This window comes from Pagrus pagrus (genome assembly GCF_965226575.1).
Source record: "Pagrus pagrus genome assembly, chromosome: 8".
In the NCBI taxonomy this organism is placed as follows: domain Eukaryota; kingdom Metazoa; phylum Chordata; class Actinopteri; order Spariformes; family Sparidae; genus Pagrus; species Pagrus pagrus.
In genome coordinates this window covers 34556730-34572538 of record NC_140192.1, presented here as the reverse complement: position 1 = coordinate 34572538, position 15809 = coordinate 34556730, and the positions used below count along the sequence as shown (strand labels likewise).

The window sequence follows — 15809 nt, the reverse complement described above, 5'->3', positions numbered from 1 at the left end:
ACAGTAATGGTCTCCACTTAATGTTGTTGTACTGGTCACGATGTTCATGAACTTGACATCTTCTCTAGACATTTCAATCTGTTCATCTGATGATCTTTCATTAAAGTCCTGATTATACTGTTTGACCAGCATTTCTTGAAGGTGTTCAACGGAGATTCTGTTTGTTGTTACAGCAGGGCAGCCACACCTGCTTCCACCACGAAGTGGACCATTAACAACCCAACCGACCCTGGTTCTGACTGCATAGGGACCATCATCCTGGCTGTTTATCAACTCCCAAGGTTTCATAACTTTGGGGGCATCAGTTCCAATAAGCAAATCAATGCCTGCATCAATGTCGTAGAGCTTGACGTGCTTCAAATACGACCACTGATCCACATCCGCTTGCCGTGGAACATTGAGTGTGGAGACTGGCATGGTCCTCTGAGTCAAAACGTCCGGTAACTCAATGAAATCACTCACGTCCATACCAGACACTTCAAGACCTGACAGAACATGAGCATTTACAACCTTTTTTTGACCCATTGTTCTTAACAGAATACTTGTCCTTTTACCTTTCAGGTTCAACTTCCTTGCCAAGTCTTCTGTACAGAACGTGCCGGAACTCCCTGGATCCAAGAAGGCATATGTCTGCACAGTTTTGTTACTCCTTTGGCTCTTGACTTTAACTGCTACAATAGAAAAGATGGAGTTGTCTTCACAACTGGCCCCAATATGGCCACAGGTCTGAGACACTGTAGTAGTTGTAGAATCACTTGTTGGGCTAACAGATGTCTGGGCTTGTGAGGGGGATGTTGCTTTATCCTGCCGCTCAATATGAAGAATGCCGGGGTGCTTTTCGTGACACACGTTGCAATCCAAACGACTCCTGCAGTCTTTGCTTGTGTGGCCTACTTTAAGGCAACCGAAACAGATTCCTTTTTCCTTGATGAAATTAATCTTGTCCCGGTGACTTGGTCTTGTTTCCTGTATACTGAGTAATGACTCCCTCTTTTACTGCAGTGACATTGGTGGCAAAACTGCTTCCTTTTTTCCTCTGCTTTAGGTGATTAGCATTGGAGGCCTTATAGTTGGTGGATGGTGAGTCCTGAATATTGCCAAAAAGAGGGTCTGATAATATTCGAACCTGCTTTTCAATGAAGGTGACAAGATCAGTAAACAGCACTCTTCTTCCACTTCGCTCTTGCAGATCACAAGCAACATTTCCCCATTTTTCTCGTAATTTATAAGGAAGTTTCAGGATGATGCTCCTCATATTTGATGGTAAGTCCAGCTCCTTCATATGCATCATTTGCTCTGTTAGATTTGAGCATCCTCTGAGAAACAAGGAGAATGATTGCAGTGCTTCAATGTCTTCACTTTTAACAGGTGTCCAGTTCAGAATCTTTTCCATATAAGCAGATGCAATTTTATGCTCATTTCCAAAATGTTCTGCTAGAAGACCTTTGGCCCTGTGGTATTCCTGCTCTGGAGGTAAATGTTGACAACTCTGCACTAAGTCTCTTGGTTGCCCCCTGGTGCATTGTTCAAGAAAGTGCAAACAGTCGCTCCAATTGTTCGTCTTCTCCTCCACTCCATTTTCAAAAGCTGTGATAAAAGACCTGAAACGAAGAGGATCTCCATCGAACACAGGGATATTTCTTGGTGGAACGACAGAGGACAGATTTTGCTGAACCAGTAGTGCAGTGATATCATTTTGTCTTTGCATAATATTTACAATGTCATCCTGATAGTTGTCAGTCCTTGCTTGGGTTTGAGGGAACACAGGTAGTGTTTGATTTCCAACATTTTGCATCACTTGAACTGGAGCGTCAACCTTCAATAAAATCTTTTCCTCCATTTTGTTTGCTGGCCTTTGTTTAGGCTTAACAACTTGTGGTTGAGATGGATGATCAGGCACAGCTAGAGCGTTAACCATTTCATCCACTTTATCTGGAACAAACACTTTGTTTTACAATTACAGAACAAGACAACCAGTGGACGGATGCTTGACACGTTGTTATTTTTTAATGACAACCGCTACCATTACCAAGTAGTGAGAAGAGCTTTCCACCACTTTTTGTCACTGACAAATTTCCAGTTTGACTATTCTTGCTACCAGTGTGGATACCACCCAGCAGTGGTAGTAGGAGATGCAAACTGGAAACTGGCCTTTGATGTACCACATAAGAATGCTTTTCTTTTCTGTAATTCATCTATAAAACATTATGTTAATAATGAAGACTCACATAACTGATGCACATATAAAAGGTTTGCCTGTATGAAATACCTTCTACTTCCTGCTTTTGCTTCTTTGTTGCTGTTGCATATTTGGGGTTGTCATGCCTTTGTAATTATTTGAAAAACTTAATTTGCAGTTGGAACATTTAAGAGGCCTGACCCAGACTCCATATCTGAGAAAGATTTGGAAGTGGACATCCTCAAGGTGTGGTCTGATCTAGACAGGTCTGATTGCAGAAGGCCTCATATCAGGTTGGTGCAACACAATAACAGCTTTTGATGTCATCAAAACTGTAAAAAGGTGTTCAAAGTTCTTGGTCAATGTTATCAATGTTACACTTAAATGTTTGTGTATGCAAAAGCAATACAATCTTTGAATATATGACTTAACAGTGTTATGTTTTATAAAAGGAACATCTGTGGCAAACCCGTACCACACATCAATAAGACATTCTTCTTTGGCACCTTGGATGGGACCGCAGACAAGAATTGGAAGTATTCTTCCAAAAACAGAGGTGAAGAAGGCATTAAAAAAGAAACCCACTGACATCAAGCATCCGACCAAAACAATCAATGAGGACATCATACTTGATCTCATAGAATCAAAGAAGGTATACATTGTGCTTGTTTTACTGTGTTTATCAGCAAGCATGTATAAACATATATACATTAAGTTTGTTTAAACATCATGTTATTTTAATGTGTCTTTTCGATTTACAGCCTCAAAAAAAGGACCTTCAGGAAGCTTGTCATGCCCTTGGTGTGTCCTCAGAGGGATCAATTGCGAACATGATAAACAGGCTTCAGGAGCTCCTGTACTTCAAGGATTGTTATGCCCCTAGAAAATGTGTGCCTTTCTAGAAGGGCATAGTTCTGTGTCATTTGTTTATTTTCGTAGCCATAGCAACATAGTAGCAGTTACGGTTCTGTGAGCAGTTTCAGTTATAGTGGCAGTTACAGTTGTGTGAACAGTTTCAGTTATGTGAGCAGTTACAGTTGTGTTAGCAGCTACAGTTGTGTGAGCACAGTCATCAGTTGTTCAATTAGCAGGCTATTCTTCCTCCCTCTTTGCTAAAGCAACGTCTGTAAGTATTATTCATCCAGCAACATAAAGTTATGGAGCAATTTGAGTTTATGTGAATATTAAGACTGCTGAGATGCCAATTGTGTTGCAAAGCTAAGCTAGCTCTATATTTTGCTGCCACTAGGATAGCTAAGCCATGCTATGTATCAAATACTGCTGTGATGTTTGGTTGTTTAATAATACATACATTTTGTTGTATTGTGATTTTAGTTTCACAAGATTCCTAGTAAACTTCATGGAAAGTAATCATCTGTGTCCTGGAGTTTCTCGGAGTGTTTAAACTGAAATGGAAATTTAGCCCATGACAAGGATGTTTACCCCAAACTCTTTGTGAAGCTTCAGAAAGCTGGTGGTGAGAACTAGCTTAGTATATGACTTTGAAATATTTCTTAATGTCCAATAACATGATTGGGCTGTAAAATCTTTTGTGCTATTCTTTAGGTGGTGTCCTCCATTTCTCTTGTGTGCACGGCGTTGTGCACTACTTAAACTTTCTCTTCTGGACGGAGTCTGCAAGAGACCACGCAGACGAACTGCTCAGCTTTAAATACTTCCCAACTTGTTACATATCAGATGTAGCAGGACAGGTTGCAAGGCACACCAACAACCGTACCAAACAACTGTTCTTTAAAGACAACGATGGAAGACTCTGTGCCCCGACATCGGACAACGTACAGCGGGCAACAAAAAAAGAGCTAGTGGTTGACCTGCAGTGGGTGAAGAACCTGAGGCCCGCATTACCACTGCAGGAAGAACCAGACAGTGACCGGATGTCAGCCAAACATCCAATCACAGGCACCAATGAGCGATACTCACTCTATGACAGATTCCATCAGAGCAACCACAAACGTCCAGAAGAGAAATTAAGGAGCCTCAACATCTGTCCCACCCTACGGACCGAAGTTAATTCAGCAGTTGCTGAGCAGTTCAACCGCGAACTGGCAGCTGTCAAGTACTCTGTCAAATGAGTGAGCCACATTTCAAGCAGACAGTAAGGGTGATGATTGACCTCCACAATGACAAGATTAACAACAGTTTTAAGGCTGAAATGGAGGCCCTATGTAAAACCCAATTGTGTATTGGTGTGCGTGGGATGCTGGGACTTCAGTCTGCTGGTAAGTTTGGTCAATATCCAATATTACATAGTAATATGCCATAAGATAGAACTGTATCTAATCGTTATGATGTGGCCCAAACAGGTGAAAAGATAAATGTAGTTACAAACTAAACATGTTTTTTCTGAAAAGTATTACTTTGTTCCTTGTTATTCATTAGAGGGTAAGGAAACTCTCCTTCCAAGGTCAGAGGGCACTGTCAACATCCAACCGGACAGCAAGTCTTCATTCATAGCACAATTGTATGCTATTGAAGACAATGACAAGGTAATTAATAGATCGCTGAGCCATTTTCTTTCAGTCTAAAATGAAGTAATAAATGGAAGGTGTCAACAATTACTATTTTGTCATAATCTGTGTGTTAAGGCAAAACTGAAGGATTTACTGTCTGGGTCGCGTGATGAGAAGCAAATACTGACTTATGCCACAAGGAGATTTCCAGTTACAGTCAAGGACATTGTCTGTGTTTGCCCACTGGAGTTGTTGAGTCAGTCTTCAATGGTTATGCCATGATTGACTGATGATGTAAGTTTAACAAATAAATCTTGGTTTTGAACTAATATACAATCAACTGAACTGCAAAGACATCAGTGTTTTTGTGAAGAAGAAATGTTTACTTTATACTGTTATCACAAAATCTGAATTGTATTGTAAACATTTTTAAATTCCAGGCAGTTAACTACAGAGTGGCACAGCTGGCACAAGAAAACATGGTGATACATTTAAATGTCCTCCCTTTATGATTTTGGAATGTATCTTTAACTTTTTTTAAAAACATGAATGCTATGTTTTCTGTTACAGTGTGGATCTTTAGGTACGTTTGACTTCGTTTTGTGGCACCGCGAATGGTCAAACAGCGAGGGAGTCAGCGACCGAGAACTGAAACGCATCCCTGTAGGTCCTTTTTTGACTCTTTTTTTGTTTAATAGAAGACACTGTACAAAACAAAAATGTTATTAACCAATGTTATTAACATAGACTGTGCTGTACTACCTGATGTTATTTTTATGCTGTAGGTCTCGGACAAGCTATTTCTCCCCAGAATTGTGGGCCATTCTTCTCCAGAGACAGGGAACCATTTCATTCTTTGGGTGAGCCACCACTGATTTAAAGCTTATAATGTATAGTTTTACTTATATAGAATTGGATTGGTAAAGGTTAGGTCTGTATGATATTTCTTATTGAAGTGGTTTTGTTGAACCGCCTACATGAAATTATACAGAATGAGCTAAATCCCTACATTTAAACTGTAATGTTAGTTGTAGGGCTGCCACAAACGATTATTTTGATAGTCGACTAATCACCAACTATTTTTTTACGTAAATTGAATGTATAACATACAGTTTATCGCACCAGCATGCAGCTGCTCTTATATAACAATCATTAGCTTTCAGCTTGAAGTGTTTAAGGTATATGCTAACTAAAAATGAAGACAATTAAGATGATAGTTCATTAAACCTTTAATGAAATATGCTTGTAGTAACAAACAATTGTAGCATAAAGTGCAAACAGCTGAGTAAACGGACAAGGCACTGGCTGACCTAAGGAATTATTGAAGTTTTGGTCTCACTGACTCAAATATAACAAAAGTGCATTTTGTGCTCAGTGCTCACAACTGTATTCAACTTTACTACACTCCCAAACTGCACAAGGCTCTTGTTCCTAACGCCAGGTTCAGACAGGACGCGGAAGCGCCCCGATCGGCTGCTAAGTCATTTTCATTTCGGCGCCCATGTTAACCGATGGTGTCGTTCACGAAGTGGGTGTAATGCGGAAGGCGCAGCTGGCGCTGGAGCCAGGTCAAACCAGCCAATAGAAACTCTTCTCTCATCCACCAGCGTAGGCCCCGCCCATCAAGTGCAGTTGAATTCGCAAGCAAAACTTTAGAATTTGCAACCAAAGAGGACTGATCTGCAAGCAAAGGTTTTTAACTTGAAAGCAAAGAGGGCTGATTTATAAGCAAAATGTTTTTGAGTTTTGATTGAAGTTGAAGAAATATGCTCTCTCATATTTTTTTTTCAATTGCAACCTGTTCTGTTTCGATCTCAAAAAAAAAAAATTTGATTGCCACTTACTCTCTTTTGCTCTCAAATCTCTTTTTTGGTTTCAAATCTATTGTATTTGATTGAATAATAAAGGAACATAATTCTCTCCATAAAAGACAGAAAGGCAGACGCGGCAGTGGAAGGTGCCGCAGCAGTTTTGAGAGAGAAAACAAAGTTTAAAAAAAATAAAACGACGCATCGACTATTAAATTAGTTGTCGACGATTTTAATAGTCGACATAATCATGACTAGTCAACTAATCGTGGCAGCCCTAAAAGCTTTATCTTATTTCTAGGAATACAGTGATGACAGATTTATTTCCTTGTAGGTGTTTGACTTCAAAGCAAAAGAGATATGTGTATATGATTCACTTGCTTCCTACACCAAAATCAGCATAAAAGACATGGCCCTTCTAAAGTGAGTCACATAACATACAACATTTATAATGTATTGGTAAGGTAATATGACAGTATGATAATACCTATTGCCACCTTTTATTTTTTTTTAGCAACGTCTTCAGATTTTCAGGTGGCCTTCAAGCCTGAACAGTCACATATCCCTCACAGTGGAAGCAGCAGGACTCTGTTAATTGAGGAGTATTTGTGTGTTCTGTAAGTCCCAGTTATATAAGGTACTTGACTTCCTGTTTAGCATTGGTGGTCTGTGGGTTTATCAAAATCAATCGTTTTGCTACTAACTAGGCTGCTGAAAATGAGGTGCGAAATCTTGAGGCCACTGCAGAGGCTCTGACTCTCAGCCAGTGCAGGGCTCTTCGTCTGCACCATGCAACACAAATGATCAAAAATGTGAATGCTAAGGTTAGACTACTTGATCTCTTCATGTCTCAAAATCTTTACTGGTAATAAAGCAAATGCTTAGGTTACAGCAAAGGTCTTTGTCACACAGGACTTCCCACTTACTGCAGCAGAAATGCTACAGATGGAGCAGGAAGAAGTTTAACTCCAGCAGGCTGAGGCCAAAAAGACAGACTCCAGCAGCCATTGCCTGGCATGGCAAATAAAGTCATGTTTGTTCCAGCGAGCAACTGGGACAACCAGGTACATCAGAAATGACAACCTGGAATAATTATAGAATTATGGACCAATTTTGTAGTACTTCTAAAGTTGAAGTGTGAAGTATTAGTGAAGTTGTCTCACTTCTGTTTTTCACCAGTGTCTTCCATGACCACATAAAGCACTACGCATGGGTACAATGCACAGCTTGCAAAAACTGGCTGCATTTTCAGTGTGCTGGTGTGCTGTCCTGTCTTCAAATAATTGCAAACAACAGTATGTGAGTGACCAATATCTGGAAATCACGACTTTCTAGAATTTATATTCCAAAACATACTTAAATTTTTGTAAAGATTTTGTAAGTAATATATGACAACTTTTAGGGAAGAAGTTCTTTTTTTTGACAGAGAAATGCTGGTGAATGGGAGGAATGACATGACTTTACCAAATGTTAAGTAACAGTACTTTTAGGCAGAGGATGGGGGAAAGAGAGGAACTGATAAATATTGACAATATTGTTTTTCCACGTTTCATCTTTACTTGTTAACCCAGACAGAAGGATTTATTGAGCGACTGGAAAAAATCCTGTCAGTGCCCGGACCTGTAGCAGAGAAGCAGCAATTCCTTTCACAGGTCATTTTGCCAGAGGTGAGCTAAAACATATTATTATTATTACTGTTATTGTTGTTGTTGTTGTTATTGTTGATTATCATGTTTGTTTTGTAGATTTTGATTAAGTGGTTGCAAAACAACAGCAACATGTGCCGATACCAAGCAGAATCTTTGCTTATGAAGAGCACATCTTCCCAGGACAAGACAAGGTAATGGTTTGTGTTGTGGCTGTGCATGCACAACATTACTTTTATCTTTTCTGTCTGTCTTGGCATAAATTACTTTTGCAGATCAAGTTAACATAATTGCAGAATGTAGCATGGATTCATTTTCAGATCCTTATCTTTTACTGTTTTTCCAGAGCTGCAGAGATACAGAAAGCTCAGAAGAGGTAAGACATTTCTAAAAACAATCAATCAATCAATCAATCAATCAATCAATCAATCAATCAATCACTCTCTCTCTCACACACACACACACACACACACACACACACACACACACACACACTCTGGAGATTAATCATGTGAAACATATATTTCATGTATGAAAGTGTCAGTGTCATATATATATATTAGGAAGACATAAATACAGGCAGATTTGATGTTGGTACATAGATTGACTGACTAACTTAATTTCTGCACTCAGCAACAAAAACTAACTATATGTGAAGTTGCTCTGATCCACCTGAAACTGGGTTGCTGAAAGTACTAACTTGCTTCATACTATTAAATGCAATACACAGCAACAACAAAGTTGTTCTGGTTTTACGGCTTTGCCATCACAGCTGTTCAGTGGCCAGAGCCCACTTCACTTGCTCAAAGGCGACACCTGATGGCGGAAGTTGTACATAACGTTCACAATCACGAGAACATTAGTTTGACATTATGAACCTTGAAGCTTAGATAGACACCTGTATATGTTGGCAGATTAAGTATTTTATATGCAAGCTCAATCTGGGAGGTGAATGAAGTAGATGTTTTAAATACAGAATTTAACAACTGTAAGGTCTTGAAGTATTCCGTTTAAAATTATGCACTGCAAATGCTCAATAATTTTGAGGCATTATTTGAGAACAACACAAATATGTAGCCTACTATAAACTTTGACCACACTGAATTTTTTTGTTTTCTTCAGGAAAATATTCTTTTGAGACATGGCATGACTGCAGCTGACTGGTGCAGCAAAGAACATTTTGAGGGCAGACTCCAACCTCCTGCTGTCCTTTCAATGGACGAACTAGAACAAGCGGAGATCCTCAGTTCACTAAAACAATGGGGAACTGACCACAGTGATGAAGATTCTCCTGCACAATTCTTCACGTTTGCCTTTGAGAAAAAACAGGACTATGACCAATTCTGTGCAAAAATGATGGATGAAGCAAATTACAAAGTGTTTGCCAGATTTCAGATAACTTAAAGGCTTAAAACAACAGTAATAAAAAGACTGAACAAAAAAAGCTAAATAGTGTCTTCTTTACTGTGCTGTTGAGACTGACAGAACAAACAGGGAAAAAAGCTACCCACACACACAAAAATCTCAACTCTAGGTTTTTTGATTAATAGGGTTCAGCAGCAAACTTCTATAGCCCACCCAATCCCTTCCCCCCCGCGCACCCCCACCCCCACCTGCGGTTTTTGGCTTTCTTAAATTCTAACAATATTGACAGCTTTGATTGTGCTACATTTGCACGAAGTCTTGATTAAATCAAATTTACTATCAAAAACTAGCCAACGTAAAACCAAAGTCACCTCATCCTGTGGCAGGTGGGTGGCAACGGCATGTCGGTAAATGCCGTGGTAGGTGGGTGGCAGGAGAGAGAGAGAGAGAGAGAGAGAGAGTTTCTATACATTGACCCCGTGATTTTGGCATTCATAAATTCAACAAATATCTAGTGCTCTGATAATGCTACATTCTTGTGTGCTAAGTCTTTATGGTTAAATCCCTTTTTATTATCGATTTAACAGCCCCACAGTCACTTCATCCTGTGGCAGCTGCTTCAAACAGCTTTAGTTGCCGTGGCAGGTCGGTAAATGCCGTGGCAAGTCAGTGGCAAGTGCCTCATAAAGCTGTAGTTGCCGTGGCAGGTCGGTAAATGCCGCGGCAAGTCAGTGGCATGTGCCTCATAAAGCTGTAGTTGCCGTGGCAGGTCGGTAAATGTTGCGGCAAGTCAGTGGCAAGTGCCTCAAACGGCCTCAGTTGCCGTGGCAGGTCGGTAGATGCCGCGGCAAGTCAGTGGCAAGTGCCTCAAACGGCCTCAGTTGCCGTGGCAGGTCGGTAGATGCCACGGCACCTGAAGATGCCACAGCAAACAGCTGCCGCGGCACCTCACGGTGCCACCGGAAGTGTCACGGCTAGATGCCGCTGCCACGATTTGCGCTTGCTCTTTCTCGAAAGATCTTTAAAAAAAGATTGACGCTGGTGGTGGAGATTGAAGGGGATGACAGAGTGACGATGATGGAGCTCCTAAGAAAAGTAAAGGGAGAATGTGGAGAGTTGATTGGGTGCAGATTTAAAACACCAAAAAGCTACAAGCTAACTATGAGGGACAACATTGGGAAAGCAAAAATCATGGACAGACTAAAAATCAAAAACAATGTAATCATGGTGAGGGAATTGGGCATAGACAAAATGGTGGTCTCTTTTATTAATTTGCCCACTTATTGGGACATGGCAATACTGGAGAAATTAAGAGACTGGGGAGTCAAACCCATATATATTGTTAGACACATGCTTTAAATGTGGGAAACAGGGCCATTAGGCCTGGGAGTGCACAGAGCAACAGACTGGAGGAGGAGGCTGGAGTAAGGAGAGGTGTAATGATGAGAAGCAGAGCCACGGTGAAAGTGGTGAAGAGGAGTGGGCCGGCAGGAGAGGAGCAGAGTGGGGCAGGAGAAACAGGAGACGATGAGGAGCAAATGCGGGAAAAAAGAGGAGCAGGATGGAGCGGGAAGGTGGAGAAGAGAGGGACATGAAAGTGACTGTGAGCAGCGTGGACAATGTGGCGGATGGAGGAGAGGAGGAGAGCGGCGCGGGTGAGAGAGGGATGGGTGGGGGATTGGATGGGGAGACAAGCGGGGTAAGTACGGGGGGACAGGGGGGAGGGAGAGGGGGGACAAGTGAGGGTACCAGGTGAGAATGACTAGGTTAGAGTGGACGTGTCTGATGTTACGGACAGTGAGGGAGATACCATGGAGAAGGTGGGAGAAGTGAGGAAAAGACCCATGACAAGACGTCAGGTGAAAAGGCTGGACAAATCGAAAAAGTACTAAATCATGACTGGTGGCAATTTTGGTGAAGAGGGGAGTGATTGAGGATGTAAGAAAGAGTGTGGATGATGGGGACGGGAGAGTGATTGGGATTACATTTGAACACATGGGGAAAAAAGTTTTAACTAATGAATGTATATGCACCGAATGAGGAAAGAGAGAGAAGGTGGGAGTGGGAGGAATGTGTGGTGACAACTGTATGATTGTGGGTGATTTTATTGTGTGGTGGCAAGGTTGGATGCTTTATCGAGTGTGTGTTTCAGGAGTGATTCATCCAGAGGTGTGCTGAGACAGGTGATGAGAGAGAAGAGACTGATTGATATGTGGAGAGATAGAAATCCAGAGGAGAGGGGTTTTTTCTACCATTAAATGAAAACACATGATTTCAGCTTTCCAAAGATATAAGTTACTTCTATGTGAGGCAAAGCTTCGCGGAGAAAAACAGCTTTGTAATGACTTAGTTGCTGCAGCTGGAGGCTAACGTTAGCTTACTTTGACTTTCATGCTAATTCGCGGCGAAAACAAAGCATATTCTTGGTTGAATAACTCACACACTATGCATCCTAACGACATTTCCAAATGTGAGGCAAAGCAGAGAAAAACGGCTTTGAAATTAAAGAAAAAAAAAGTGGAGCATAAAGTGAGTTACCCTTGATCCAAAAGATTGTTCATTTACTAACTCACACAACTAATAGAAAGTTGTGACAAGCTGTCTAATATTTTAGGCTAATGATGTTAACTTACCTTTGAGCTCTTCTATCGGTATGTGTGTCAAGTCGTAACATTATCCACCATAAAGAGAATGGTATCTATCCACCTGTTGTCTCTTCTTGATCCCACAATGCAGCGCGGTTCAAGCACAATTCAAGTTTTGCAGTAATTTGTTCTGTTATCACAAAGGATGTTTTGAATACAGTATTTTACTGTGAAATAATACAGTAAAATGATGTGAAATCCTGGTATCAGTTTTTTCACAGTAATTTACTTTGTCTGCATCTTAAAAAGGAAGGTGTCCAGGTTGCATTCCTCCAAGAAACCCATTTGAATGAGGAGGAGCACAACAAATATCTCTGGGAATGGGTCGGACGGGTATATTTTACATCTTATTCTACAAATGAAAGAGGTGCAATTATATTAGTTCATAGATTGTTGCCATTTACAGCTAAAAATAGTTATAAAGATACAGACGGAAGGATAGTTCTAGTAAAAGGAGAACTGTATGGAGAATCAGTATTGTTAGGAAATGTTTATGCTCCTAATGTCTATGACGCAGACTTTTTTGCCTTCCTACTCAGTAAAATTACTGAAATGGACTGTACAAATATGATAATTAGAGGTGATTTTAATTGTTATTTTTCCCCCTCTCTAGCTAGAGACCCCCATCATAAAGATCAGTCAAAATCTGGCAGAGCACTACAACATTTTCTTGAGATATTTAACCTGTTAGATGGTTGGAGATATATGAATCCCAATAACAAAAATTACACATTTTATTCTCCAGCTCACTTGTCATTCTCACAAATTGACTATATATTTATATCTGAACACCTAGCCCATTTGGTAGAACAGTCTGGCATTGGATCCATTGCCCTTTCAGACCATGCTCCTGTCACTCTGAAAATGCAGCCTCTTAGGCCCCCAGAGCGATCGTTCTCTTGGAAAATGAATGCATCACTGTTTCATGACGATAATTTTATCAAATTCTTGGAAACACAGACAGACCTCTATTTAGAAGTAAATGACTGCAATGACTCTGATCCGAGATTGGTGTGGGAAGCTTATAAAGCTTACATGCCAGGCATGATTATATCATTCTCTAGCAAGAAGAAAAAAGAGCACGCTCAAGAACAATCATGAATTGAAAAGAAAAGAAAAAAAATTAGAGGAAGATTTTCATAGATCCAAATCGGATGGGGTGCTTAAAGAGTTAAAGGAGGCAAGACTAATGTTGACTAATTTACTAACAAAGAAGGCTGAGTCTGATATTTTGTTTGCTCGACAAAGATTGTTTGAATTTGGAAATAAGCCAAGTAAGTTCTTAGCTCGTCTTGCAAGAAACTCTCCCCAAAAAGCTTTGATTGCTGCAATATCTGATGAGGATCAAATCCGTCAAACAATACAAAGACCAATGAATGCTTTCAGAAATTTTATGAAATGTTGTATACCTCAGAATTGGACAACGATACACTTACCAGTAATCATTTTTTAGATGGCTTACAGATGCCTCAGCTAACAGATGAACAAGCTAAACTGTTGAAAAGACCTGTTATATTAACAGAAATTGATAAAGCAATCTCCTCACTCCAGTCAGATAAAAGTCCAGGGGCTGATGGATTCTGTGTACAGTTTTATAAAAAGATGAAAAGTAAAATTAACAAACTATTACAACGTATGTTCAACCAATCTTTTGAACAGGACGAACTCCCAAAATCTACGTGCTAAGCTCATATTATAGTTATCCCTAAAAAAGGGAAAGATCCAGAACTATGCGCTTCTTATCGCCCGATTAGCCTACTTGGAGTGGATGTAAAAATACTTTCAAAAATAGTGGCTAATCGACTAGAAAGAGTGGTGACTGATATAGTTAATGCAGACCAAACAGGGTTTATAAAAGGCCATACTTCATCAAATAACACAAGACGTTTAGTTAATATTATTCACTATCTTAATTTTAATCAAACTCCAAGTGCTATAGTAATGATGGATGCAGAGAAAGCATTTGATCGCATTGAGCGAAAATAAATGCTTGAAGTGTTGAAAAGATTTGGCTTTCAATCATATTTTGTTCAATGGGTACAGCTTTTATACAAAATGGTCACTGCCTCAGTCTTAACAAGCCAGTTTTCCAGGTACAGCTCAAGGGTCACCACTATCACCTCTGTTGTTTTCTTTAGCTATAGAGCCATTAGCATAGCTATCCGACAAACCTCGAATATCAAAGGAACGGTCATAGGAACAACACAGCACAAAATTCTACTGTACGCGGATGATATCCTCCTGACATTAACACCAGACCCACCAAACTCAATACCTACGCTAATCGACTGTGTGAAAGAGATTGGTCAAATCTCTGGATATAAGGTTAATTTTACAAAATCTGAAATCATGCCTCTCGGTTTTTTCGTGTGAGTATGAACCTGACTTTGTAAAACCCTTTCGCTGGGCACCAGATGGATTCACATACCTGGGGTTAAAATAACACCTAAAATGTGTCAACTTTATGCTGAAAATGTTAACCCCATGGTAAAACACATTAAGGACAAGGTGTTAAGTTGGAAGAAGCTTCCTGTATCCTTTCTTGGCAGAGTCAATCTTATGAAGATGATAATTATCCCCAAAATGATTTATCCTCTATCTATGCTTTTCATAGCTTTGAAGAGAAACAACATTAAAGATATAAATAAAGCTCTCTCTGACTTTATATGGGCTGGCAGAAAGCCTAAAATTAATTTAGATATTTTACAACTACCAAAAGAACAAGTAGGATGGGGCCTCCCCACTATACAATCTCAATGCAAGCCAGAATTATCTCAATATGGGCAACTGCTCAACCAAAGCTACCATGGTTTGAGATTGAAGCAACCTTCTCCAAACCGTAATCTCCTGTCAACTTTCTTGATAAATGCAGGAGTTAACTACCAATTATGGGGAAAGACATTTTTTTAATTACTAATGTGGGTAATACTTGGAATTCTCTACGGAAATGATTAAGGACTAAACATAAATTGAGTTGTTTAACAACAATGACTGATAATCCTGATTTAAATAGGGGGGGCATTTGATCTAACTATCAGAACTGGAATGAAGCAGGAATTTACCATATTTATGACCTTTGGGGGAAATTTAAAACATTTGAATCATTACAGGCAACATACAAACTACAAACAAAAGAATTTTACAAATACCTTCAGGTCAGACACTATGTATATACTAAGATGGATACTATTAGAAAAGACTCTTTTAGATAGTCAAGGTCACTTTGTCTCCAAATTTTATTCCAAGCTGCAACATTTGAATACAGACAGACTATCATTCCTACGGAAATCATGGGAGACTCATGGGTTAAAAACAACAATAGAGACTGAAATATGGGAGGAAATTTTACTTCTACCTTCGAAAATATCCATATGTAACAGACTCAGAGAAATGCAATATAATATCTTACAAAATGTCTATTTATCTTCATACGTATAGTAAATATACAGCAGGGGCCTCCCCAAACTGCCCAAAATGTAAGACTATTTTAGGGACAAGATTTCACTGCCTCTGGGAATGCGAAAAGATTTGACGGTTTTGGCAAACTGTATGTGATGAGGTTACTGTGATAATCAAGCAGCAATTACAACCTAATCTAATATCATGTCTATTGGGATATATCCCTGAATCTCTAAGATCACATAAGAACACTGTAAATGTTTTGCTTATGTTGGGCCGAAAGGCTGTTATGACAA

The 15809-nt window shown here is 39.8% G+C and overlaps 1 protein-coding gene across 9 annotated transcripts; it reads left to right on the top strand.

Moving 5' to 3' along the window:
* Positions 1 to 1746: 1746 nt before the first annotated feature.
* Positions 1747 to 9542, top strand: LOC311261761 (uncharacterized protein). Of its 9 annotated transcripts, none has more exons than XR_014623178.1 (18): positions 1747 to 2472; positions 2632 to 2831; positions 2941 to 3305; positions 3515 to 3656; positions 3746 to 4419; positions 4580 to 4686; positions 4786 to 4944; positions 5091 to 5132; positions 5221 to 5313; positions 5436 to 5510; positions 6793 to 6881; positions 6973 to 7075; positions 7166 to 7522; positions 7638 to 7757; positions 7861 to 8125; positions 8204 to 8298; positions 8451 to 8480; positions 9227 to 9542. XR_014623178.1 is itself a non-coding variant. In XM_084360673.1 (18 exons), the coding sequence occupies exons 14-18, from the start codon at positions 7668 to 7670 to the stop codon at positions 9240 to 9242; spliced, it is 327 nt and encodes a 108-aa protein (XP_084216799.1). In that variant the 5' UTR covers positions 1755 to 2472; positions 2632 to 2831; positions 2941 to 3305; positions 3515 to 3656; positions 3746 to 4419; positions 4580 to 4686; positions 4786 to 4944; positions 5091 to 5132; positions 5221 to 5313; positions 5436 to 5510; positions 6793 to 6881; positions 6973 to 7075; positions 7166 to 7522; positions 7638 to 7667; the 3' UTR covers positions 9243 to 9542. The 9 variants fall into 9 exon arrangements, 4 of the variants coding, with proteins under 4 accessions (XP_084216799.1, XP_084216800.1, XP_084216797.1 ...); XR_014623179.1 differs by having other exon boundaries at positions 1748 to 2472; positions 7166 to 7282; positions 7371 to 7522; positions 7638 to 8125; XR_014623180.1 differs by having other exon boundaries at positions 1748 to 2472; positions 7885 to 8125.
* The last annotated feature ends 6267 nt before the right edge of the window (positions 9543 to 15809 follow it).

Excerpts from the sequence above, each read along its gene's own strand:
- LOC311261761 (XM_084360672.1), top strand. Across the intron at positions 5,314-5,435 it reads GAGAACTGAAACGCATCCCT|GTCTCGGACAAGCTATTTCT; the intron begins GTAGGTCCTTTT and ends TTTATGCTGTAG. Across the intron at positions 5,511-8,029 it reads GGAACCATTTCATTCTTTGG|ACAGAAGGATTTATTGAGCG; the intron begins GTGAGCCACCAC and ends TTGTTAACCCAG.